The sequence below is a fragment of the Sminthopsis crassicaudata genome, chromosome 2, assembly GCF_048593235.1.
Source record: "Sminthopsis crassicaudata isolate SCR6 chromosome 2, ASM4859323v1, whole genome shotgun sequence".
Lineage (NCBI taxonomy): Eukaryota > Metazoa > Chordata > Mammalia > Dasyuromorphia > Dasyuridae > Sminthopsis > Sminthopsis crassicaudata.
This window is the reverse complement of record NC_133618.1, coordinates 317,894,694-317,922,193: the sequence shown is the minus strand read 5'-3', so window position 1 is coordinate 317,922,193 and position 27,500 is coordinate 317,894,694. Positions and strand designations below refer to the sequence as shown.

General features: G+C 33.3%; 1 protein-coding gene across 1 annotated transcript in view; it reads left to right on the top strand.

The window, feature by feature from the left end:
* The window catches only part of SIPA1L1 (signal induced proliferation associated 1 like 1), a 190,399-nt gene that overhangs the window by 48,762 nt on the left and 114,137 nt on the right, over positions 1-27,500 (top strand). Inside the window, 2 exon segments of the mRNA XM_074290126.1 lie at positions 11,699-13,502; positions 23,425-23,555. Of these exon segments, the coding sequence (XP_074146227.1) occupies positions 12,002-13,502; positions 23,425-23,555 (1,632 nt within the window). The 5' untranslated portion in view covers positions 11,699-12,001.

The window sequence follows — 27,500 nt, the reverse complement described above, 5'->3', positions numbered from 1 at the left end:
CAGACCTCTGGCTGAGGAGTCCCGGGTTATAGCCCTGCAGATCCTGACTGGGTGGGTCCTCTCTGAGGATGAGATTCCAATTTGAATATTGATCTATTATGACTTAAATGGCTCAGGGAACAAAGGTGGCTAAATGCCAGCAATACTTCACTTTCTTGAGTGAATCCAGAAGGAGGGGCCATTCCTGCCAGAGTCTGTCAAGAGTAAAGCTTTTCTCATGGAGTAACTAGTTTCAGTATATAGATAATGTGTTCTTGGTAGATTTGGCTGGAATCCACCCAGGACGGTGTTCTTTTAACAATATTTGTTCCCAGGGTTATTCAGCAGCTGCAAAACAGGGGCGAATAATAGTTCACTGTAGTGTAATTATCCCATGGACAGGGAGGGAAACTGAGGACCAAGGCCTACAGAATGTTATACTATATCTTTCAGCATAGTGTGATATTTTGCAACTCTTAACTTTCTGTAGAATTTATTTTTGTATTTAATAATTTCTCAAGACATCACTCTTTCTACTTATGATGAGCAAATCTGTGATAAACTTCAGGGAAGCTAGAGGAGATTCAGAGCCAGGATTAAGGAAGAAGAGAATTCGAGATTCTACCTTCGCTCTAGCTGGAAGCTCTAGAAGCCTCCCAAGAAATCTGCTCACAGAGAAAAGGATTTACAGAAAAGAAACCTCCTCCCAGAGAAGGATTACAATTGAGAGACAACAGGACACTACAATTTACTTAAACAATTTACTTAAAAAAAAAAATAAGTCTTCTGCTAGGACAGTGATAGAACTTGCCAGAACTTGAATTCTGGGTTAGTAATCTTTGAAAATCAAAAGTCATCTTCATGTCAAAGGAACAAATTAACACATGGTGCAGGAAAATTTTCAGGAAAGATTATATAGTATAGCTCCCATAACAACTCCACGTCAAGGATGGGAGGGGTAAGGGAAGGGGCAGAGAATGGTTCTAGGTTAAACAACGACAGATGGCCAGCAGCTTGGACACTCTAGGGAGTTTGGGTGTGAGAGAGTGCTTGTAGTGAGTTCGAGATAAATTTCTTATAAGTTTTGAAACTAGTGGGATGTGTACCCTGGCATGTTGGATTCCCAATAGGGGATAAATTAGCTTTTGGTTAGGTGATGGAATAAAGAGACAGATAAGATAGAAGCACATGAGCAAGTGATAGATGTCTTGAAACCTGCTGGAAAACTGAAAATAGGATGTCTTGGGATGCCTCAGCAGGTACTAAAGACAATATATTTTAATCTGTATGGAAGCTGTCAGGACTGCAGGAGGGGGAGAAAATCAATACCTGGTGAGTGATTGTGTAAGGAAAAGGAAATGGGCAGAAACCAGGGCTGACATTCGTCCACTTGGAGATGGAGACAGGAACCAAAGATTGAGGTAAAAGTTGGACCCTTGTTTCAGCTCCATACCCAATTTCCTATTCCAGGTCTGTTTTATAGAATATGATAAGGAACAACCCTTGAAACCAGCAACCTCACCTAGAATTTTTAAAAAAATTATGTCAGCAGCATTCATATTGAACTGGGTTGGGGGATAGGAATATGATCTAACCCACTCTAATTGAGAGTATGAAAAAGAATCAGTACTTGATGATAGCACAAAGGTAAAATGAGTAAACAAGAAAACTACCAATATAATTAAGAAATACGATTTATGAATTTGGAGAAACTCAGATTTTTTTGTGTGGACCTAGTCTTTTTAAATAAATGATTTCTTCTAGTAGAGTTCAAAGTTACATAAATAGGAATAGAAAAGTAAGAGTGATCTAGGATTGGATTTTTGAAAATTAGAAGTAGTGAAGCATCAAGTTTCTCATGTAGTGTTTTTCAATTAGTTTATTCCTGTTATACAAACAGGTGTCCTTCATCTTCTAAATTTATAATCCCTTATTGTTAATAGAAAAAAAAATTGCCTAGTGAGTACTGGAAAAGCTAGGTAGTGGGGGGGGGAGAGAGAGAGAGAGAGAGAGAGAGAGAGAGAGAGAGAGAGAGAGAGAGAGAGAGAGAGAGAGAGTGTGTGTGTGTGTGTGTGTGTGTGTGTGTGTGTGTGTGTGTGTGTATTTGAGTGAGAGACAGACAAGAGAGATGGTCATTTATAAGATTTTATTATATGCTAAGTACAGTGCTTCTAGACCCTGGAGAAGTATACAGAATAAAATAATCTCTAGTCACATGAATTGACATTATAGGGGATAAGTGTGTATATATGTCATAAATAGAAAAGTAATAAATAAATGTATGGTTATTATTTGAATATATGGTAGTTTGGAGGGGTAAATAGCATTTAAAATCAGGACAGGCTTCATGTAGAAGTTTGGTGGCTACAATGCTTCTTTACAGAAGAAAGGAATTATATGAAATGGAGATAGAGAAAGGAGTAGATTTCTTACTGCAGAGGGAGATGTTAAGAATTAAGAGGGAAAAATCTATTTGGCTAGATCACAGGATATCTAGTAATGATAAAAAAATCTTTTGGGTCCAGTTATATTTATATTCCAAAAAAGAGGCAATAGAATTGTTTTGAGTAGGGGAGTAAGATCTGAATTTAAAGAAAATTATTTTGGCAGCAGTGTTTAGGATGGGCTGGAGTGGTGAGAAACTAGTGACAAGGGAGTACTTGAACCAAGGTCATACTTGTATGAGATGAAAGAAATTGTTGAATGTGACATTCTCTAAAGATAGAAATAGCAGTAGTTCATACCTGAGCTGAGGGAAAATGATTTGCTGATAAAAAATATATATTAGAACTTTAAATAGAAAATTAGTTTGAAAGAGGGGAGGATTGGTGGGGAGAATATGATGATTTTAAGACCAGTTTAAAATGTCAGTTAAGACAGTAATATAGGACTGAAACTTGGTGGAGAGATTGGGAATTGTACATCTGGGTGTCATCTGTGTACAAATAATAGTTGAAATTCAAAAGAGCAGATGAGGTTAATTAGAGAATCTGTAAAAAGAAGAAAAGAATGATCAGGACCCAACCTTGAATGGCCACTGTAAAAATATAGTCACATGGGTAGGAAGTGGACTAGGAGAGAGTAATGCCATGAAAAACCCATAGATACCAGTAGGGCAGAGTAAATAGATAACGTGGGTTTAAGTCTTTTGGCTCTGCAGTTCTGAGTAAGCCTCAACCTTTTATTTCTACAGGCAGTTCTAAGTGTATAATTTGAAAAACAGTTGATCTATAATTTAGTTAGTTAGTTGTGTGGTTTTTTTTTTTTTGTTGTTGTTGTTGGTTTTTTTTTTAATTTGTTTTTGACTGATTTAACATTCATAGAACTGTGTTAGTAATAAGATGAAATCATAGGTTTAGACCCTTCAATTCTTCCAGTTCATAAATCTATACACTTATACATAAATGTATACACTAATTTTTGTATATGTATGATGCATATCTGCAGACTTGTGGGTATATTTATGTATTTACACATAGATATAGCACATAGATTAAAGTAGAAAAGACTTTGTTTTGATTGAGAAGGAAAGGAATAAAATTTCTGTGGGTTTGTAGTCATTAATTATTTCAGCAGTCTTTATTTTATTAGTGTGATAGGGTTTTGTTGATAGGTTTTTGGTTTTGGTTTTGTACAACTGGGTTTTAAAGTATACTGAGGTCTTTTGACTCTTAAAAGTTCTCAGTAAAACGATGATTAGTCGGACAGGTTGGGTAATGTTGAATATTATCTTTAATATTAGATTAATATTTTTGGAATATTTCTTATTGCCTGGGAACTTTTGAAATATTTTCTTTAAAACAGGGTTTAAGTAATGACTAATAAAATCTGTATTTAAGGAAGACTGATTTCTGTTTACTGATCACATTTTGAATATGTGGCACTGCAATAGGTTATCTTAGCTTGATACAAGAAACATCAAAATGGATAAGGGAAACGTGTTTTCTTTTTCTTTTACTATATTTTTTAAAAGTTATTTTTTCTACCACCATAATTCCTTTTATAAAAGATGAAGTAAAACAAATTTGTCTTAATTATGTCAAAAATTTTACATATATATCCCATTCTTCATTCTTCACTTTTTTCTCTAGAGTTGGGTAGCATGTTTCATCATTAGTACTTCCATTGTTAATCAGAGTTTCTATTGAGTGTTGTTTTACTCTATGCTCTGTCTGGGAATGCTTAATACTGGGAGACTGCAGTCTTTTAGTGCTTTCAAACTGATCTCTTTCAGAGAAGTCTGATTTCCCTCTGTGTTCTGCAAGTTTGGGAACTGAGTTTAAGTCTAAGTAACAGGGGAATGCTGCTGGACTCAACCACTATCAGTTAAGTGGGAAGCTTTGCAATTTCAGAGGAACAGAATTGTTATCCTCCCTTTGATCTGGGATTCCTGATGTAGTTATTCTTCTGCAGGCTTCATGTTGAGCCAAAAGTCTGAACTGAGTTCTTACTTTACTTCTGGAGTTTAAGGCACCCAACTGTTGCCCTTTCTCTCCTTCCCCCCTCTTTCCCCCCCGAACTAGCTCTTTTTTCAAAACACTATGTAGTTTGCTCTTTACTCTGGAAAATTATTCTTTGAGTAGTTCTTTTTGTTAGTGATTTAGAGTACCTTTTTGTTAGTACACAGATGACACCCAGATGTACAATTTCCAACCTGAATCTGTGGTTCTTGGCCATTTGGGGTACCTCATGAGCTTGAGACCTTTTCTTCAACTGTTACCCCATTTTTTGTCTATCTCCTTGTCCTGCAGTTTTCCACACAAGAGCTCCTAATTGGACTTCATCCTAATGGTCCCATTGCATTCTACCCCTATTGGACCACATCTGGAGTATTAAAAGCATTGACAAACTACTTTCTGAATGCTTTCAAAATATTATATATATATGTATATATATGAGCTCTTGATTTTAGCAGTGATATTTTCAGTTTGTGATTTCTTTCAGGAGTTGATAGATTCTTTTTAATTCCCCCTTGTTCTTTAATTCTAATAGCTATCTGCTATAATTGTATTTATGAATTCTTGAAATACAGTGGTCAGGACTTTTTTGAGGAGAACAAAGGGAGTTTTAAGAAGGCCAGCACAAAAACTCTCTTATAAATAACAACCAGCTAAGGATGCTCATTCTCCTTTACTTCATTTCTAACTTTTTGCATTTCTTCTTTTCTCTCTATCTTTCCAATACATTTTAACTAATACTAAATAATAATACACCTGATCATCCATCCCTTTTTCTTTTCTTTCCAATCAGAATGAAAGAGTTATTATTTTTATACATTTATATTAAAAGATTTCTGACCTTTGTTCTTGAAGCATGTATAATTTTTATTTAAGAAAGATAGTTTAAGGCTACATTTGAAAGAATAGATACCTTTAAAAAGGCCAACTCTTATCTCTTGGGTTAATGGTATTTATAACCATAAGTTTATAACCAATTTATAACCATTGTAGATTTAAAAAGTGATAGAAGTTTGGTAAGACGTGGTCATTGATCAGTTAGAAAGTTAATGGATAAGAATATCCTACTCCTGGACTATTCCAGCCCTCAGTGATAGGCATCTTCTTTGGGCTCTTTCCCCTAGATAAGCTTAGTTTTGCAGTATTGAATTCATGTAGGACATAGGCTATAAGTTGCATTTTAACTCTTAAACCATTTTATTGTTTGCTCTTAGCCCAATTACTAAAATAATTTGAAAGCTTCTGAGTAGGTCTTCCACTTCTGCTTCCTTTGTTCACATAGTGAATGCATGATAAATATTTTTGGTTTGTTTAACTTTCCTATAAAGTTATAGACTCCAAAACATAATTTTCACCATATGTATATAGGAATCTTGATTTTAGAACTGGGAGGGGTTTCAAAGAAATTATCCTAACTTTTTTTTTATTAAAGCTTTTTATTTTCAAAACATACTCATGAATAAATTTTTAACATTAACTCTTGCAAGACTTTGTGTTCCAATCCTCCTGTTTTCCCATCCCTTCTCCTAGATGGCAAGTAATTCAACATATGTTAAACATGATAGAAATATATGTTAAATCTAATATATGCATACATATTTATACAATTATCTTGTTGCACAAAAAATGAAATCAAACAGGAAAAAATGAGAAAGAAAATGCAAGCAAACAACAAATTTGAAAAATGCTATGTTTTGAACCACACTCATTTCCCATAGTCCTCTTTCTAGGTTAGTATGTATGGCTCTCCATCACAAGATCATTGGAACTGGCATGAATCATCTCATTGATGAAGAGAGCCACGTCCATCAGAATTGATTGTTGTATAATATTGCTATTTCTGGGTACAATGATCTCCTGGTTCTGTTCATTTCATTAGTTCATGTAAGTAAGTCTTTTCAGACTGCTCTGAATTCATCCTGCTGATCTTTTCTTACAGAAAATAATAGTCCATAACATTCATATACTATAACTTATTCAGCCATTATCCGACTGATACCACTCAATTTCCAGTTTCTTGCCACTACAAAAAGGGCTGCCACAAACATTTCTGTGTAAGTGTGTCCCTTTACCTCCTTAAAAATCTCTTTGGGATGTAGACCCAACAGAAACACTGCTGGATCAAAAGGTATACATAGTTTGATAGCCTTTTGAGCATAGTTCCAAATTGCTCTCCAGAGTGGTTGGATCTGTTCACAATTCTATCAACAATGTATTAGTGTTCCCTACTGTCTTTTCCTTTCATCCTGTCTTTCCTAGCCAATCTGAGAAATGTGTAGTCGTAGTTCAGAGTTGTCTTAAATTTGCATTTCTCTGATCAATAGTGATTTAGAGTACCTTTTCATATGCTGTTTTTCTTCATCTGAAAATTGTTCGTATCCTTTGACCATTTATCAATTGGAGAAGTAGCCCTAATATTTTATAGTTCTAAAGAAACTCTGACTCAAAGAATGGATATGATTTATTCAAGGGAGATAGGAGCAGAACTATTACTAGAACTAAATTTTTCTGCTAATATATTTAGAACTTGAATTAGGAAATATAATTAGTACAGTACTTTATACCCCATCTCACTGCAAGCAAGGAAAAATAACAGAAAACCCAATCAATAAATTATAAAAATGATTTAAATAAAGTTAGTTTGTGATTATTCAACAACCAAGTATTCTTCGATTATTGGATCATTTCTTTCCTTTGGAAATTTCATTAAGTAGCACCTACTGCCAGCTGTAGATAAGATAAAAGAAGGAGCATCATGTAGAATAAATAGTATCGTACCTATTGCTTATCCAGTGAACATCTCCCTTTCTTTAATTGATAGTCTGTTTTTTTTGTCTTTAGGAGAGACAGTGAAACATCTTTATATTAACAGTTTAAATATTGGGAAACTAATGATATTCCCAAACTTTCCTGGTCTACATTAAGTATTTCCAGTTTCTTTGGTATTTCTTGGGGGGCTGTAGGTTGTATTTTAGATAAAACATCCTAGATTGTTGATCAGAGTCTATAGGTTAAATTAACATCTGAATCAGTGCTGGTTTTGTGGGGTTAGTTAATTATAAGAGCTAAGATGTGGGGAAATGAGATGAGAATATACTTAGCTATGAGGATAATTTATTTTTTTGTGTGGCTTCTGGTTTTCTAGTAGATCATTGGATCATAAATGTAGTTTGAAAGAGCCTTAGAGATCAATTTAATCCAAACCTACAATATAAAAACCTGAGACTCGGAGATAAAATTCCTTGTCTAAGATTTATGCAGACAGTAAATAATTGGGATTTGAACTTAAGTGACTAAAGTAAGATATATAATAAAACACTTGTTAAATGAAAGTACAAGAATTCACTTCAAACTGTAATACTGAGCATGTTTATTCCATTTTACTTATTTATCTATTGTACCCCTTTCTGATCTCAGTGGTTTTTGTTGTTTTTTGGGGGGGGGGGTGAGGCATTTTTTGTTAAGTGACTTGCCAAGGGTCACACAGCTAGGAAATGTTAAATATCTGAGGTCAAATTTGAATTCAGGTCCTACTGGTGTCAGGGCTGGTGCTCTATCCACTGCGCCACCTAGCTGCCTCTGACCTTGTTTTAACTAGGTAATTTCAGTACAATAAAATAATATTGGAAAGACTCAAAGATATATTTTAACTGTTTTTTTTTTTGTTTGTTTGTTTGTTTTTGTTTTTGTTTTTTGTTTTAAACTGATATTGTACTATAAGATTTCATAGTTAGAAGTTATATATGGAAATTGTTCCAAAAGAGGAACTATCATGGCTTTTGTGCCTCTTTTAAGAAATATTCAATAAAGGACTGAGAATGCACTTTTGAAATCTTTATTGAAAGAGTTGTTATGTTAATATGATGTTTGTGTTTCCTCTTACTGGTGGTTTGATGGTGAATGGGAGCGGCTCTTCAACTGTAGGCTAGATAACCACTTGTGGAAAATACTCCTTTTTGGGACTTAGTTTGGACTTGATGGTCTCTGTTCTTCTCATCTCTTTAAGATTCTGTGATTTTGGACCTTAGGCTTTTCAATTTATAAAATGAACAGATTGTTGTTCCAAATGGTTTAAGATTCCTTTCGCTTCTGAAAATCTAAGTTACGAAGTCACAGTTTATATAACAACTTATACCACAAAAGATTCTTAATATCTTTTTCAAAACAAAATGATTTTATAACACATTTGTATGGAATTTGACACTTAAAAATAGACATACATGACACAGCCCATTACAAATGGGTTATGTAACAAATATTAATTTTTAAATCATCTGTTTGTAATTTGCAATGCTCCAAGTTTATGAAATCTATAGTAACATCATATCTATAGATTTGAAATCTATAGAACATTTACAAATATTTTACATGGTATATCTTTTGTCACAATAATTCCCAGGAACATATATGTAATGCAAATATTGTTATCCCTTTTATGATATGGAAATTGAAGCATTAAGATTAAATTATTTTGCTCATTGATATTGTTAGAAAGTAACCAAGCTGAGTCAAATCCAAAGTTGCTAACTTGTAAGTCTAGTGGATATTTTCATTTTACTAATCTTTACCTATAATAATGAAGATAATTAAATTCTAGTACTAGATTGAAATTGAAAGCAGAAGCACATACAGCAGTGTTCCAGGAGCACATTATTATGATGTTCTGTTTCTCTAGATTATAATCCTTCTCTGGGAGCAGGTTTCTTGGGGAGCTTCTGGAAGACAGCCTTAGTTTCAGTTCAGTTCCAATAATCCCAAAATGCAGCCAGGAGTTAAAGTCCAGATCCTCTATTGTGTCCTTCAAAATCCTAAATCTTTTCCTGGGGTCCGGCTAGCTTTAATAGAGACCTATCTCTCTCCTTGGTTACCCGATAAGCTGTTGTCAGAATGTCTCCAGCCAGCCTCAGTCTCTAGCTTCCTCTGAATCCAAAGCCTCTAGTCAGCACGAAGGTAGACTTGGGAATGAATCAGACTCTGCCTCCAAGAGTGTGGGATTGTAGGTTTCCCACAATTCATTCATAGTTGTAAATCTCTTGGAAGTCCATGAACAGGCTTTTCCTTTAGATTTGTGAATCTCCTGGACTTGCAAATCTCCCCACTGAAATCCTGGTTCTCTGAATCTCCTCGAGCTTCCCTGAAGTTCTCCTGGGAAGTATTCTCCTTGACCCAATCCAGACTGACTCTCCCCACTGAATCTTGGCTCCTTATGTCCTCCCAGAGAATGGGTTTGTGGGCACTCCCTGGACTTGTGAGAGCTCCTTAAAGGATCAATGAGCGAGCTCCTTTAAAGGTTTGAACTCCTTTAAAGGTATGAATTCATTGCATAAGTATCTTGTAAGAGTCCTAACACATTATGAAGAAAATGGTCAAAATATATTTTATTTTAATATGGTCCTGCAGTCAGTTTATATATTCCATGGCTACTTTGCTGGCCTCCCAAGACCTCAGCTATAAAATGTTTTAATGCATATTGACTATCCACTATTACACTGAGAGTGGACTGTTTTATTTGGAAACTTAAAATTTGAAATGGTAGAATTTGATTGGTGGAAGTTGGCAGCATAAATTATAAGGCCAAACATACTCATTTAGCAAAAGAAATTGCCTGAAAATATCGAGTTAGAGTTAGATAGCTATGCAAAAGTATTATTCTTTTTTCTTTCTTTTTCTTTTTTTTTTTTTTTTTTTTTAAAGAGGTTGGCAATAGGGAGGTTAGGTGAAAAAAAATGGGCATTTATCTGAGTGACTGAGCAATCCGGTATTGCCACAAACCCTGTATTCTGCTTTCTCTTGCTTTGTACACTGCAGTCTACTTGCATTTTAAAAACACCCCCTAAATGTTCTTGCTTATAAATAGCAGCTGGTTGTTTAAACCCTGGCTGTGTACTGCAAGTAAAATTTAATTGTGCTCCATTTTCAAAGCAAGAGCCTGACTAGCTGGATGCTTAATTACTGTTGAAGTGGAGTACCTGTTATTGTGCATGAGGACTCAGTGCTGTTTTTTACCTAAGGTTTCAGAAGCTGTGATTTGCAGACAATACTGTCAAAGGAGTGCTAGTTCAGCAGTATCTTTCCAAATGTGGATTTGGCAAGAATATGAAGGCTACATCTTGTGTAATTTGTGGAGACTTGGAAAACAATCTTCTGCTTTGGTTTTAGGGAGTTCACAGATGTACAGATTTCGGTGTGTGTGTATGTATGTATGCGCGTTCAGATGAGTGCACACATATTTGCTTGCTTGTTGAACTTGATTGTATTATTATTAGGAAGTTTTTCAATCTTTTATCTCCCTTTACCTGTATTCTTTTATAATGTTACATTTGTATTTGTTTCAGTTGTTAAAAATGTACATTAGTTTGTTACAATTGTTCAATTTGAGTATAAAAAGATATGTGTGAAGGGCATTTTGTGTTTTAAAATCTTGAGCCTTTTTTAGATAAAGTGGTTATTGGTAGGAAATGCTTTCATTTTTGTTAATGAGAAATGCTTTGTTAATAGATAAAATATAAGAAAATGATTGCTGAAGATTTTTTAAAACATATTCTGTGTAAATAGCAAAATTAATCTGTAGATTAGTAACAGAAATTTAAAAATTTTGAATTGTAAGGAAAGAACTTGCCATATTAAAGTTGTTTTTTGAGACAAAGTTAAGATTTTTTTTGAGAGGAAAATTCATATATAGAAACTTTTGTAATCTAAAGTTAAATAGATTTTCTTATGGTACAAAAATTTTAAGTAATTTCTTCGTATTCACAGTTCCAATATTGGGGAGAATTTGAATCAGATCTTCCTTACTCAAGATTTTCCTTCTATTACATGGTGCCAATTAATGTTAATTATTATGGTTTTTATACTGTATGCTTTTATGTTTTAGTTTGATTATACATTTATACATTTGATTATACATTTGAATCTAATCATCTAATCATTTGAATTATATTTTTTACATAGATTTTCTTTATAATATATTTTACATAGTTGAATTATATTGTTTTAAATATCACAGTCATTGGAGGCCTACATCCTTAAGGCATTGTAATTAATATCTACATAAGCAAGGTCTTTTAATAAAGAATTTTAAATAATAAATTTTCATAAAATTTTGTGTATATCTCTTTCCCATACCATTCTTTGCCAAGAAGTGTAAAATTACAGCATTCATTCTATCTTTATTTTAATTAGTCTGGTTCGGGCAATTAGATATTGAATTTTAAAATAAGAATTGTCTCAAATGACTAATTCATATTATCCTTCTTTTCTAGGGAAAAATCATTAGTTGTGAAAGCTGCTGAATCTCCTGATGTCAACTCACTCCATTCAGCTTTTCTGGAGAATAGCCACCTACTAAAATTTAGAACCATCATTTTTATGGATTTTAATATATTTGAAACCTGAATCTTTAGTTTGCTGGTAACAAGGCACAATTTACCTTCTTCAAAGAAAATGATCAAGGTCTCATGCAACCATCAATTTTTCTGGAAACTATTCTTCAGAAGGGAAGTATATATGTTAGTAGAAGAAATGATCATGCTTCCCTTAGGAATTTAAGACTAAACTCTTAAATCATGACCAGCTTGAAGCGGTCCCAGACTGAAAGACCTGTTGCCACTGAAAGAGCATCAATGGTTGGAACAGATGGAATTTCCAAGGTTCACACAGATGACTTCTACATGCGACGCTTTAGGTCACAGAATGGCAGTTTGGGTTCTTCTGTCATGGCTCCTGTGGGCCCTCCTCGAAGTGAAGGTTCTCACCATATTACCTCTACTCCTGGAGTCCCAAAAATGGGGGTTAGGGCAAGGATTGCAGATTGGCCACCAAGGAAAGACAATGTTAAAGAATCTAGCCGATCAAGTCAAGAAATGGATTCATCAAGTTGCCTTGACAGTATGTCCTCCAAAGGCAGCCCTGGAAGTCAAGGTAGCTCAGTTAACCTCAACTCCAGTGACTCTGCCATGTTGAAAAGCATACAAAATACTCTCAAAAGCAAAACAAGACAATCAGAAAACATGGATTCCAGATTTCTTATGCCTGAAGCTTATCCTAGTTCTCCTAGAAAAGCCCTTCGCAGAATAAGACAGCGTAGTAACAGTGATATTACTATAAGTGAACTTGATGTAGATAGCTTTGATGAATGTATTTCACCTACATATAAGACTGGTCCATCACTGCACAGGGAATATGGTAGCACGTCATCAATAGATAAGCAGGGTACTTCTGGAGAAAGCTTTTTTGATTTGTTGAAGGGGTACAAAGAAGATAAATCTGATCAGAGAGGACCGACTCCCACAAAGTTGAGTGAATTTTTGATAGCTAGTGGAAGCAAGGGTTCTGGCTTTTCTCTGGATGTAATAGATGGACCTATCACACAGAGAGAGAATCTCAGACTTTTTAAAGAAAGAGAGAAACCACTCAAGAGACGTTCTAAGTCAGAAACAGGGGATACATCCATTTTTCGTAAGTTGCGTAATGCCAAATGTGAAGGGGAACTTGGAAAATCATCAGACCTCGAAGACAACCGATCAGAAGACTCTGTCAGGCCTTGGACTTGTCCAAAGTGTTTTGGTCACTATGATGTCCAGAGCATATTGTTTGACTTGAACGAGGCAATTATAAATAGGCACAATGTTATAAAAAGGAGAAATACAACCACAGGAGCATCTGCAGCTGCTGTTGCTTCTTTAGTTTCTGGACCTTTATCTCACTCTGCAAGTTTTAGTTCCCCTATGGGCAGTACTGAGGACTTGAATTCTAAAGGAAGCCTCAGCATGGACCAAGGAGATGATAAGAGTAATGACCTTGTTATGAGCTGTCCATACTTTCGAAATGAGATTGGTGGAGAAGGAGAGAGGAAGATCAGTTTATCCAAATCAAATTCTGGTTCCTTCAGTAGTGAAAGTGCCTCATTTGAATCTACTCTTAGCTCTCATTGCACAAATGCAGGAGTTGCCGTACTTGAAGTGCCCAAGGAAAATTTGGTATTGCATTTAGATAGAGTAAAGAGATACATTGTGGAACATGTGGATCTTGGTGCATACTATTATAGGAAATTTTTTTATCAGAAGGGTAAGTGGTATTTTAAATTAATTTATTTTACTATATTAAAGTCTTTATACCAGAGAAAGCTTTGGGCAATATGTAATGATAGAAGTGATGAATTTATTCTTCTTAGCAAAATAATTCTGCAATCATTTCCTACAAAAGCAGATGTGTAAATCTTTTTTTATGCTTTTATACTGTTAAAAAAATGCTAGTGCCTTTTTGCTTTTCTCACGGAAAAATTGAGACTGACTTTTAATGCAAATTCTCCAAATGGTAACTAACTGGATGGAAGTATTCTCTCTTAAACATCTGTTGAATAGAAAAAAAAAAGTATAGCCATGCCATTTTTAAGAATATGTGTAGTTGTTTTGAAGTATTAAAAAGTTGTTGAAATCATTTGAAACATCTGCTTTAACTTTTTTGGCTTTGATTACATAGAGACAAGATATAGTTCCTCAGTGAACAAAGATAGTTTGAAGATAGCTGAAATTATGTTTGATTTGCTTGTTCTCAAATGAATTTTGAATTAATTCTGCTGGGATGTTAGGCCCATTATCCTCTCACTCTCTATGCTGTGTGAAATAAAATGATCCTGATGAACTTGAAATACAAAGGAAATCTCTCTTCCTTTCAAATGTATCTCTCATGGCAAGAAAGCTTAAGTTAGATCATCATGGAATTTTTGTCTAGATATTCTTTTGTTAAAGAAAAACATTCGTTTCCCTACTTTACTGAAAAGCAAAATTAATTCTAAATGCTCATTTTGTCTAGAATTAAGTAAACAGTTTAGTTCCATCAGTATTGAGAAGTTGTTGGAGACTACTTTATACTTTTGCTTGTGTGTATACATCTTTTTTTTTTTTTTTTTATTTGTTGATCAAAAATCTTTGCAGTCATAATTGTCATTTGATTAGTTATAATTATTTGCATTGTCCAGGATGCTTATATCTGTTTGAATATCATATTGTTTTTCTAGGTAAGCTATTTTGGAAAAAGAGTCAGATATGATCTTACTTGAATACATTTTAACTTCAAATTTCCTAGGCTGGCATTTAAACATGAAAGTCATAACTAGCAGTTTCCAGCTCATTGTCTAAAATTACCTTATTTTGTAATTAACTTTTATCCATGCTACTGCTTTTCAGACATGTTATAAATGTTATTTCCATACATTTATTATCTCCTAAATGTTCTTTTTGTTATGATTTATTTTAAAATTTTAATTATTGTTCATTTATGTTCTTGTGTGTATGTGGGCATCACAATCTCATGTTTCTGATTTGTTAGTTTAGCCTTCATTTAATATTTGTTTTAGCCATATCCAAAATTTCACCTGCTAAAACAAATGACTAGAATAAATATTTCTAATTTACTACTACAAAAAAATCTATTATTTTAAGCAGTGATTATTCTCTACTCTGGTGCCAATCATACCCCTGATGTATTTGAGGTGATACAAATCATGAGTTTTTGTATTTGAATAGTTAAATCAAAGGATGCTCAACCTTCTTCAATGAACTTTGAACTTAGCAATACTGGTTTTTACCATGGAGGTAGTTTACCCCTGCACCATATTTGAAATTTTTCTGATTTAGTTAAAACTTATGAAATTGAGCTTGACTTGTTACAACTTTCAAAAATCTAGAATTATCTTTATTCTGGAGTAGGACTGTATTAGCATGAAGGCTGATAGGAAAAGGAGTGAAACAAGGTTGCTCACTATCACCATTACTATTCAAAATTGTATTAGAAACACCAGCTTCAACAAGTTGAGAAAGAGATTAAAGGAATTAAAGTAGGTAATGAGGAAACCAAATTACCACTCTTTGCAGATGATATTATGGTATACTTAAAGAAGCCCAGAGAATCAACTAAAAAGCTATTAGAAATAATCCATAACTTTAGCAAAATTGCAGAATACATAATAAATCCACATAAATCCTCAGCATTTTTATACATCACCAACAAAAACCAACAGCAAAAGATACAAAGAGAAATTCCATTTAAAATTACTGTTGATAATTTAAAATATTTGGGAATTTATCTGCCAAGGAAAAGTCAGGAACTCTATAAGCAAAACTAGAAAACACTTAAAGTCAGATCTAAGCAATTGGAAAGATATCAAGTGTTCTTAGGCTGAGCGAATATGATAAAGATGACAATACTCTATTTAATTCTATACCAATTAGATTCCCAAGAAACTATTTTACTGACTTAGAAAAAATAACAACAAAATTCATCTGGAATTATTCTCAAAAAGGCAGCCAAGTGTGTATTTTCACTGACCCATTGATAGTAATAGACATTTCCTTCAGAGTGATTAAAAAGATAAGGAAAATACCTATATGCACAAAAAATATTTTTAGCAACACATTTTGGATGTAGGAAGAAACTGAATATTATTAGATCCGTTAGTTGGAAAATGACTGAATACATTATGATATAGGCATAATAAAATATTATTATGCCAAAAGAAATTATGAAAAAAAATAGATTCAGAGAGATTTAAGAAGATTAAAATGGACTTGTATAGTGATGCATAGTCAAGTGAGGAGAGCCTGGAAAAGTATATTCACTGACTTTAACATTAAAATGAAAGGCAACTTTGAAAACTTTAAGCCAGGGGTTCTCAAACTATGGCCCGTGGGCCAGACAGATGCGGCCCACTGAGGACGTTTATGTGGCCCGCCAGGTTATGGCAAATGGGCTGAGGGGTGGAGACAGATGTTTTTTGTTTTTACTATAGTCTGGCCCTCCAACAGTCTGAGGGACAGTGAACTGGCCCCCTATTTAAAAAGTTTTTGAGGACCACTGCTTAAGCCCTTTGACCAATGTAATGATCCACAGTGACTAGAGGAGACACAATAAGATGTGGTTTCAATGTCCTGACAGAGAAGCAATGGACCAGAGGATCAGAGATCAATCCAGATATGTTTAATATATTGCTCTGCTTGACTGTGCTTATTTGATACATTTTTGTGAGATAGGCAATGGAGTGATAGTGATACCACCCCCACAAAAGGATAATGGAATCAATGAGGGAAATTCAGATAAGCAAGATAATTTTGACATTAAAATTACAATTATTGTTCTATTTATTTTATTTCTTATTAAAGGAATTAAGCTGCACACAAGGCTCACGGTTTCATTGGAAGCCCCCCCCCCCTTTTTTTTTTTTTTTTTTTTTTTTTTTTTTTTGCTTATATGAAAATGTTCAAATTTATTGGTGATTGTCAAGTTCGGTTTTCAATTTTTAAAAAATAAAATTTAATAAAATAAAATTTAAAAAATAATATATATTTTTTAATCAAATCACTCCACTTTATAGCTTTGTACATAATAAATCTTGCTCTAACCCTGAAGTAAAAATCAACATAAGGTATTCAAACTTAGTTAAGAACATTCACTTAAATAGTGAATCTCATTGTAGAGTAGTCTCATTTAATTAACTATGCCAGAAATCAAAACTATTTACGGCTTCTGTTTTGAGAAGCTCCCTTACATAATGAGTGACAATCTTGTGAGTTAAAGAAGAGTAAAGAACAAAAGGAAGCCAAATCTCATTACCTTAATATTCATTTGTTGTCAAAGCCAAATGCATGTTAAGTATTAGATTCCGAAAATATAAGTAACCTGGGTAGATAGACAGTAGTGCTAACAATTTATATTCACTTCCCAGTGTTCCTTCACTGGGTGTAGTTGTTTCTGTCCATCATTGATCAACTGGAAGTGATTTGTATCTTCTTTATGTTGAAGATATCCACTTCCAGATGATGTGGGTTTTTTGAGAAAAGATAAAAACTTTCTTCAACAATTAAGTTCTCCTTCACATCCATCACCTCTTGCTAAGAAGATTTCTTACTATTCCTGCCAAATTCTACTTAAGTAACAGTCATTGTTAGGCACAAAGTACCTAACACAACACCCAAAAATATTTCCTAAAAGGTTAGCAGTATCTTATCAGAATATCTCTATGTGTTATATTACTTAGTCTCTAGGTAGAATGAAAGATTTTACTTTTTTTAATTGTCTCACACCTCAGTAAAGTTGTGAAGCCTCAGCTCTTTTGTAAATGATAGGAAATCACAAAAAATTAAATATGGAATTTCAATTAAATTCTTAATTCCGCTGTGTTTGGAGGGTGACTATGGGTTCTTGAAGGCCATGTAAGTAGAATGGAGGCTTTCAGGAATTCTACCACAATAGAGAGACTTTCAAGGTAAGGCTAGTTGAGGTATGCTTTACAAAAATCAGCTTGTGTTTGGAGAGAGTTGCTGCTAAAAGACTGTCTATCCTAATGTTGTCCGGTCTTAATGAAAGGCTATTCATGTGTAGAGTTATAGTGTGTGTGTGTGTGTGTGTATATATATATATATATATATATATATATATATATATATATATATATATATATATATATATATATATATATTAGTAATGTTTATCAGCATCAATACATCATTAATCAAAGTTACAAAAACCACGAAATCTCATTTTTGATAGTAACTCTGAGCCAAATAATTTATTATTATTTATGAAACTACATTTTGTCAGTAAAGTAGCAAAAGAAACCAAATGTGGTCTTACACTTTCCACAAATGTCAAATAATATTCCAAATATAATAAAAGCATACAAATATATATTGTAGTATTAGTGATTCAAAAGTTTATAGACTTAAGTCAAACATTCTGGAAGCCCAACCTTTAATTTTACAGATGAACAAATGATGATCCAGTATGATTAAATGATTTACCCTGACCTCCCATTGATTACAAATCAGTCTTCTTTTCAGGGCACCATACTGCCTTAATATATTACTGAAATTTTTTTTTTTTTTGTTATTGTTTTTGCTGAGGCAGTTGGGATTTAGCGACTTTCCTGAGTCACACAGCTGGGAAGTGTTAGGTGTCTAAGTTGAGATTTGAACTCAGGTCCTTCTGATTTCAGGACTAGTACCCTACCTACTACACCATGAAATTATTATTAATTTAAAAAGAAATTGTTTAATTCCTTGACCAGTTTAGTATTTCAAAGACTAGAGACATTGTTCTATACCTAGTTTGATCTAATCATGGGATTTGTTAATCTTAATCACTATCGTTTCTCTCCCTTTCTCACAGATGGGTAACATTGTCACATTTCACAATCGGCTTGATCTCATTCTTTATTTGTGTACTTGGGCAAAAAAGCTACACAGCATTTTAGTTCTAGGAAATCTCTCAATGGTCTAGGGCAATTAAGGCTGTTTTATATTGAGGAAAAATAAGAGAACTTGATAAATGTTCCATTGTAGTATAGTTAGATCCCTGGCACTTTAAATACACCAACCAGGAGTAGCTGAGATAAAGACAAAAATGAATCTATAAAATTCCTTTGATAAGGACAATTGTGTAGCACTTCAGAGGAAGAAGAGAGTTTATCTCTTTGGGAAGATCTAGAAAAACTTTCAGTGACATTTGAATTTAATTTTGAAGTATAAGATTTTGAGGAAATACATTCTAGATAGGAGATATAGCATTGGGAAAGATAGGGAACTTAGACTAGAGAGAATGTTTGAAGAACAATGAGCTGAGGCATAACTGTTAAGAGGAGAAATAGAAGGTCAGTTGATAAAAGATAAGATGAGGCCATATTGAGTAGGTGTGCCAAACTGAATGCCAATTTGACAAGTTTGGACATTTTTTGCTTATGATTATTAAAGATTTTTGAATGGAACAATAATAATTGCTTTAGGAGAATTAGTAGCTTTATAAAGGATAGATTGAAGGAGGTAAAGATTAGAAATGGGAAGATATTGTAAACAACATTCTGATACTGACATTTACATATTTACATATTCAGCTAAAATCTTTTAAGTGCCTCCTTTTCTTTAAGTGCTTATTCCTTCTCTTTCCCTTTCCTGGAGTCATGTTCAGACTTGGAGATACAGATACAAAGGATCAAACAGTTCGTTCTTTCAAATAACTTACATTATAAAGGGAAGCATAAATTACATTAAGTATGTGCAGAATAAATTAATATAAGCAAATATATACATATATGAGAAAGGGTTGAAGAAAGAAGAGAAGAAGAGGTAGAAATAGAACAACTACTAAGGGTTTGATAGAGAAAGAAAAGAGACATAGTAAGGGATGGAAGGCTTAATTGAAGGGTTATTTTTCTAAATATGTGGTAAACATTCACAATATATTTAGGCAGTACTACTTCATTATATACTTGGGGCATAAGTGGCTATCAGAGATTTTGAGATGAAAATAGAAGGAATTCATATTGAATTTATTAACTTTTTTCAGTAAAGTAAGAGGCTTTGTCTTCAAAGGGGGGAAGGGGAAGGTAGAGATATGAGTTTGTAGTGAAAAGTTTGGTGGTGCTAGGTAATCAGAAATTATATTTTGCCTCCCCCCATTTTTTTTTAATATCCCTCAGCACTTGGAACAGTACATACAGTAGGTAGTTGAAAACTGTTTTTTGAAGGAATTTTTTTTTTTTCCCTGAGGCTGGGGTTAAGTGACTTGCCCATGGTCACACATCTAGGAAGTGTTAAGTGTCTGAGACCAGATTTGAACAGGAGTCCTCCTGAATTCAAGGCTGGTGCTCTATCCACTGCGCCACCTAGCTGCCCCCAAGGAATTTTTTTTTTTTTTTTTAATAAGTACTCAGTGAAGGCTAAAATGATTTCCTTGATGTAGCTAGGGCTCGTTTGAAGATGGATGCATTTTATTTTATTTTATTTTTTTATTAATTTTATAATTTTTTTGATAGTACATATTCATGAATAATTTTTTTTATAATATTATCCCTTGTATTCATTTTTCCAATTTTTCCCTCCCTCCCTCTACTCCCTCCCCTAGATGACAGGCAATCCCATACATTTTACATGTGTTACAGTAAAACCTAGATACAATATATGTGTGTAAAGATGGATACATTTTAAATTAATATTATTCAGTCAGCATAGTTATGTGAATTCCTCTAGCTCTATTCAGCAGGACACGAAAGAGTGTTGAGGAGGTAAAATGATGGAAGGAACTAAGGGCGATAGTCCAAGAAGAAATGAGTAGTGTTAGAAGTCCGAAATTGGATACAAGGAATATTGGAGGTATAAGCTATATAAAATTTGACAATATATGTTATAACATGAGAGAAAGAAGTCAAAAATAATTTAAAACATTGATGACTGATTTCCATTACAGAAATAATACATTGAAGAGGAAGAAACTGGTCTTTGAGGAAAATAAATGATGAATATTGTCTTGGACCTATTGTCCTTGACATGCTATCTTGGCATAGTCAGTAGTAATGTATAATAAGTAGTTGAAACTAATACTAGACTTATGGGTCAGTGGTCAATGCTAGATATAATAAATTTTTAAAAATACTGGGTATGCCCCCAAAATGCTCGAACATTTGTCACTATCTTTTCTTGTCATTTTAGCCAATCTGAGAGGTATATAGTGGTATCTTGGAGTTGTCTTAATTTGCATTTCTCTGATCAATAGTGATTTGGAACATCCTTTCATTTGGGTAGAAATAGTTTCAATTTCATTATCTGAAAATTGTCTGTTCATATCCTTTGACCATTTATCAATAGGAGAATGGCTTGATTTCTTATAAATTAGAGTCAATTCTGTATATATTTTGGAAATGAGGCCTTTATCAGAACCATTAATTGTAAAAATGTTTTCCCAGTTTATTGCTTCCCTTCTAATCTTGTTTGCATTAGTTTTGTTTGTACAAAAGCTTTTTAATTTGATATAATCAAAATTTTCTATTTTGTGATCAATAATCTCTAGTTCTTCTTTGGTCACATGAATTCCTTCCTCCTCCACAGGTCTGAGAGGTAAACTATCCTATGTTCCTCTAATTTATTTGTAATCTTGTTCTTTATACCTAAATCATGAACCCATTTTGATCTTATCTTGGTGTATGGTGTTAAGTGTGGGTCCATGCCTAGTTTCTGCCATTTCCAATTTTCCCAGCAGTTTTTGTCAAATAGTGAATTCTTATCCCAAAAGTTGGGACCATTGGGTTTGTCAAACACTAGATTGCTATAGTAGTTGACTATTTTGTCCTTGTGAACCTAACCTATTCCACTGATCAACTAATCTATTTCTTAGCCAATACCAAATGGTTTTGGTGACCTCTGCTTTATAATATAGTTTTAGATCAGGTAAAACTAGGCCACCTTCGTTTGATTTTTTTTTTTTTTCATTAATTCCCTTGAAATTCTTAAATTTTGTTGTTATTTTTTCTAGGTCATTAAAATAGTTTCTTGGGAGTCTGATTGGTATAGCACTAAATAAATAGATCAGTTTAGGAAGTATTGTCATCTTTATTATATTTGCTCGGCCTATCCAAGAGCATATTTTTCCTGTTGTTTAAATCTGACTTTATTTGTGTGGAAAGAGCTTTGTAGTTTTGCTCATTTAATTCCTGACTTTCCTTTGGCAGACAGATTCCCAAATATTTTATGCTACCAACAGTAATTTTGAATGGAATTTCGCTTTGTATCTCTTGCTGTTGGATTTTGTTAGTAATGTATAAAAATGCTGAGAATTTACGTGGATTTATTTTGTATCCTGCAACTTTGTTAAAGTTGTAAATTATTTGTAATAGCTTTTTAGTAGAATCTCTGGGATTCTCTAGTTATACCATCATATCATCTGCAAAGAGTGATATTACCTCATTACCTACTCTAATTCCTTTAATCTCTTTCTCAATTCTTATAACTGAAGCTAGCATTTCTAATACAATATCTAATAGTAATGGTGATAGTGGGCAACTTTGTTTCACTCCTGGTCTTACTGGGAATGATTCCAGTTTATCCCAATTACATATGATGCTTACTGACGGTTTTAAATAGATGTTCCTGACTATTTTAAGGGAAAATTCATTTATTCCTATATTTTCAAATGTTTTTATTAGGAATGGATGTTTAATTTTTATCAAATGCTTTTTCTGCATCTATTGAGATGATCATATGGTTTTTGTTAATTTGGTTATTGATATAGTCAATTATGCTAATAGTTTTCCTAATATTGAACCAGTCCTGCATTCCTGGTATAAATCCTACTTGGTTACGGTGTATCCTGGGACAATCCATCATTTCTAATAGCACAGTAATATTGCATTGTATTTGTGTACCACAGTTTGTTTAGCTGTTCCCCAACTGGTGGGCATCTTCTTTCTTTTCCAGTAATCTCTCCAAACACTTTGCTAGCATTGCTATTTTTTATGTGTTTATCCAGTTTTCAGGATGTGAGATGAAATCTGCAGATTTATTTTCATTCTCATTTCTCATAGTAGTAACTTGTACATTCTTTCATGTGGTTGTGAATATTTTTCATTTCTTTTCTTGAAAAATGTTCTTGTCTGTACATACAAATACATATGCAGACACACAATTATGTAAATTGTTTGTATTTCTTGAATACCAGATCTTTATCAGAGAAATTTGATACAAATTTCTCCCATTCAACCACTTTCCCTCTCTTTTATGTGTGTTGACTCCTTTATCTATTTTTACCTACTGCTATCCTTTTCTTTCTTAAAACCCAGATTAGGTGTCCTCAAAGAATCCTTTCTTATTCCTAACTTTAAAACTCAAATGAAATTGTTTTCTAGCACTTTAATCTTGATATCTCCTTTGTTTGACTTGCATTGTCTTGTATTTATTTATCTGATCCTCATCCTCCCTGTTTGATTTTAAGCTCCTGAAGGGAGTAATATATATCTCTTTTTCTATTTGATGTTTGTTGAATTCACTTGGGCCAGAGTAAATAAATAAACTTTTTTTTTTTTAATTAAATGAACTATTTTTATATTGTGTTAATATGTGAATAACTTTTTGGTATAGATTTTTTTTTTTAAGTGTTGATCTTTGATTGAAACATGCTATTTCTGCAGCATGATGTTAAAAATTGCTCTTCTTAAATTTTGTTTTAGAACACTGGAATTATTTTGGAGCAGATGAGAACCTCGGTCCAGTGGCTGTAAGCATTCGAAGAGAAAAACCAGAAGAATTGAAAGAAAATGGACCACCATACAATTATCGAATAATATTCAGAACTAGTGAGGTAATCTTCATAGATTACTGAAGAGGCTTGAGGCTTAATAGGAACTAATAATAAGTAAAAGTATCATTGTTGTATTGTAATTGAAATTTTATCTAACATTGCATAGATATTTATATGTGAGGATCCATTAATTTTTGAATATTTGCATCAAAATATGTTGAATTCATTCTTATGCATCGCATATAGTATGTAATATAACCACCTAATTTAATAATGAGTGATACATAGGAATAGTAACTGTTGCTTTGCTCTTTTCCTCTTGACCATCTTTTTCTTTTATAGTTATGTTAGGCTGCAGAATGAAAACTTGTTCATCTTTGAAGATTCTGGCATAAAAACAGCAGCAACTTAACATTTTTGTAGAACTTGTGAGATACTAGTCTTTTCTTCCTTATAGCCCTGTCATTTAGTTAGAAAAAGGAAGAATATCTCCATATTGATGGAGTTAATGATCAGAGACAATCCCAAAGATAAGACTAACATCCAGCTTTCTAATTCCAAAACTAAGATTCCTCTCTTACTAATAATTTCCACCCTCTGCATGATACCTTTTCTAAAATTACCTCAGCTAAAAGATCTACCATCTCTGTATTCATGTGGCACAAAGTTCATATCACTTATGTAACACTTAGTATGTAACATTCTGTTCACACAGTGTCTCTAAGTTGTCTTTGAATTATCGTTATTGAAAATTTCTAGAATGGAATTTGAGACTATGATTTTTTACTTTAGAAAAGACTTAATGATTTAAAAAACAAAAGTAAGACTTAGGTATGCAGTATATATTAAACTTATATGAACCCAGTTAATGGGTGTTGAAGGAAAAGAAAGAAAAAAAAAAAGAAAAGCTATTGATTTTGGCTTTGTATTTTGGGATGAGACCAGTGTCAGGAAGACTTGAATTTAAATCCAGCCTCAGACATTTATTAAGCTGGAAAAGGCACTTAACTTCTCAGTTTCCTCATCTGTAAAATGGGAATAGTAATAGTACCATTTTACAGATGAGGAAGAAAGGCTAATTGGCTTATCTGAGGTCATTCAGCTAATGACTACAGATAATGACCCTATGAGTCAGTTTCTAAACCAAGTCTAATTGACTCTCTGTTGTTCCCCACAATAGCTGTCCCAGTTCTCTTTTTCCTCTACCATCTCCTTCCTCTAGGCTGAGGACATTACTTCACAGCATAATGAGAAAATAAAGATTAGTCACAATGAGTTCCATTTTTCTCTTCTGCACAGTGCATCATAGGCATTGAACAAATGCCTATTGATTTGATTATAGACTGTACTTCCTTCTTTCTCTACCCCACAAAAGGGAAATCTTTCTTGTCTCTGCTTATTTTTGAGGCTTTTAAATCTTTTCTGTGATTCTTACTGTTCCCTCTGTTTTTCCATTAACAATTTGTTTGAAATGCTTAGAATATTTTGGTCCTTGATCTCTAACTACCCATAACTCTTACTGAAGCTCAACTGAGTAATACTCTGGTTTCATTGAATTCCTGAAGATTATTTTTAGAGTCACTTTCTTTAGCTTTTGATATTAGAATTAACAGTCCAAACAAAGATCATTGAACATAATTGTTTTTTGTTGGAGTTTTATTTTTATATTTAAATATTTCAGATTCAGATTGTTGGCAGAGGCAGACCAAATGTGGAATAGCCACTCATACAACCTTTGAACTTTAATTTTTGATTTCCTAAGCACTAGCAATAGTTGAAAAACTTGAGTTGGTGACATTTGTATTACTACAGTTTTCAACAAATCAGAAAAAAATTTAGCTAGAATGGTTTTTAAAATTTGCCTTTACCATATAAACATATTATATATTCTTAATGTTTGTAAAAGGTTATCTGTGTTATTGTGAGAAAGATATAGTATGTTATATTATACTATTTCATATAGGAAATCCTCTGAGAAGCCAGTTTATTCAGTACTGATTCATCTCACATTAATAATACTACTACTGCTACTGAAAATAACTACAATAGTAATTGCTAATATTTATATAGTGCTTACTGTACATCAGGCACAGCACTAAATATTTTACAGTTTAATATGATCCTCACAACATCCTTGGGGAGGTAGATAATGTTATTATCTTCAATTAACAGATACCAAGATTTAAGTGAATTCCCAAGGTCACACAGCCAGGCTTGTGCTAAGGAATAGAAAGATTTTGTGGAAGATATGGAGTCTCAATGTTAGTCACGAATCCAAAATCATAGAATAGGGAGTGTGCCTCGTGTAGTCACAGAGGCAAGAGAAGGGAAATCATAGAGAATAGCAGGAAGGTCAGTGTGACTTGATTATAGGCTATATGGAGAATAGTAGAATGTCAGGATATTAGGAATATGGGAAGAAACTGGATTATGAAGAACTTTAAATCCAAATGTATTTTACAATTCATCCTAGAAATAATAGAGAGCAATGTACTTTAAACGAGCAAAAGGGTGACATGATCAGACTTGGTGCTGAGTATGGAGAATCTGTTAGAATGAGTAAAGACCTGAGGAATAATGAATGAATAATGAATGGGGGCTATTTTAGTAGATTAGACAAGAGACAATGAATAGAGAAAGTGTGTGGTGGGGGGAGGGAGGGAGGGAAGGAGAGGGGCTATGAAAAAATATAGTATAAGATGAAATAATGACATGGAGTGGTGAGATGGAAGTTCCTTTGGTAGTAACAGGCAAGTTCAGAAAGAGATAATCTTTTTTGGCTGGGAATAATGAGTGTTTGATATGTTGAATTTCAGGTACTCCCCATTTGTGATGTTCTGAGGAATTTGTGTGAGGAACTGGAGCTTAATAGAGACTAGTATTAGATAAACAGATTGGGAAATAATCTGCTTAGCGAAGAAAATAATAATCATAATAACAATAATAATATAATCTCTCCTTTCATTTGTATGAAATTCTTTTAGAACTAGTAAGATTGTAGTTGGATTACTATTATAACTGTGTATTTGAGACCATTTAATGAACAGGAAGGTTGAGTCCCCATATACCTATCAAAGGCAGAAAGTAATGTACCTTTTGTTGTATTATTTTCAAATCATTTCTTCATGCATAATATCATTTGCTTTATGAACAACCTTATGAAGTAGTGGGGAGATCAAAGATGTTAAATCTTAGAACATGAATAAATGGCAGAGCTTTTTACTCTTAGGTTAGTGCTCTTTCTGCTAAGTCATCTGTAATATATTATCCGGGAGTCACAACATATTATTAGAAACAAATTTTTATAGATGAGGAACCTGAGGAAATCAGACATGCTCAAGGTGGCAGAATTGGTGGGTATCTCAGGCTTTATTTGAACTCAGGTTCCCCAATTTCAGCTTCATGCAAATCATTTTCACATTGGAGTACACTGACAACTGAGCAACATAGCTCTGGTCATTAGTAACAGTAATGACTTGGAAATTATCAAGAGCAAAAGCAGTTATGTAAAAGGAGAATCATTCAATCCTTTTTTTTTCCTTATTGATTTAAAACTTTTCTGAAATTAACTATTTGTCTTCCTATTGATCGTGATGTGTTTAATAAAAATACTAGGTTAGTTTTAAAATAGAGAATGTTTGTAGCATCAGTTTCCGTGGTCTATTCCAGAATAAAAGGAAAGACTGTAATAATTGAATTATTTTGTAATTACTATATATAAAAAAAGAAAGGATCTATTTTTGTCAGAATTAGGTATTAAATAGTAAGAACAAAGTTTTTCACATCATCAATGGTGTGTGAAAAATTACATGCAAATGAAAGTGGGAATAGGCTTATCAGATATGCTTCCTACAAATAGCACAAGTTTCTTCCTCATGTATGAAGATTAATATAAGGTAGCATATCTTTTCCAAATCTTTTTCTCTTCTCCACCAGCAATATTTAACTTAGCTTAAGAACATGGAGTACATGGCATTTCCTGGGAATTAAAACTCCATTAGGGTT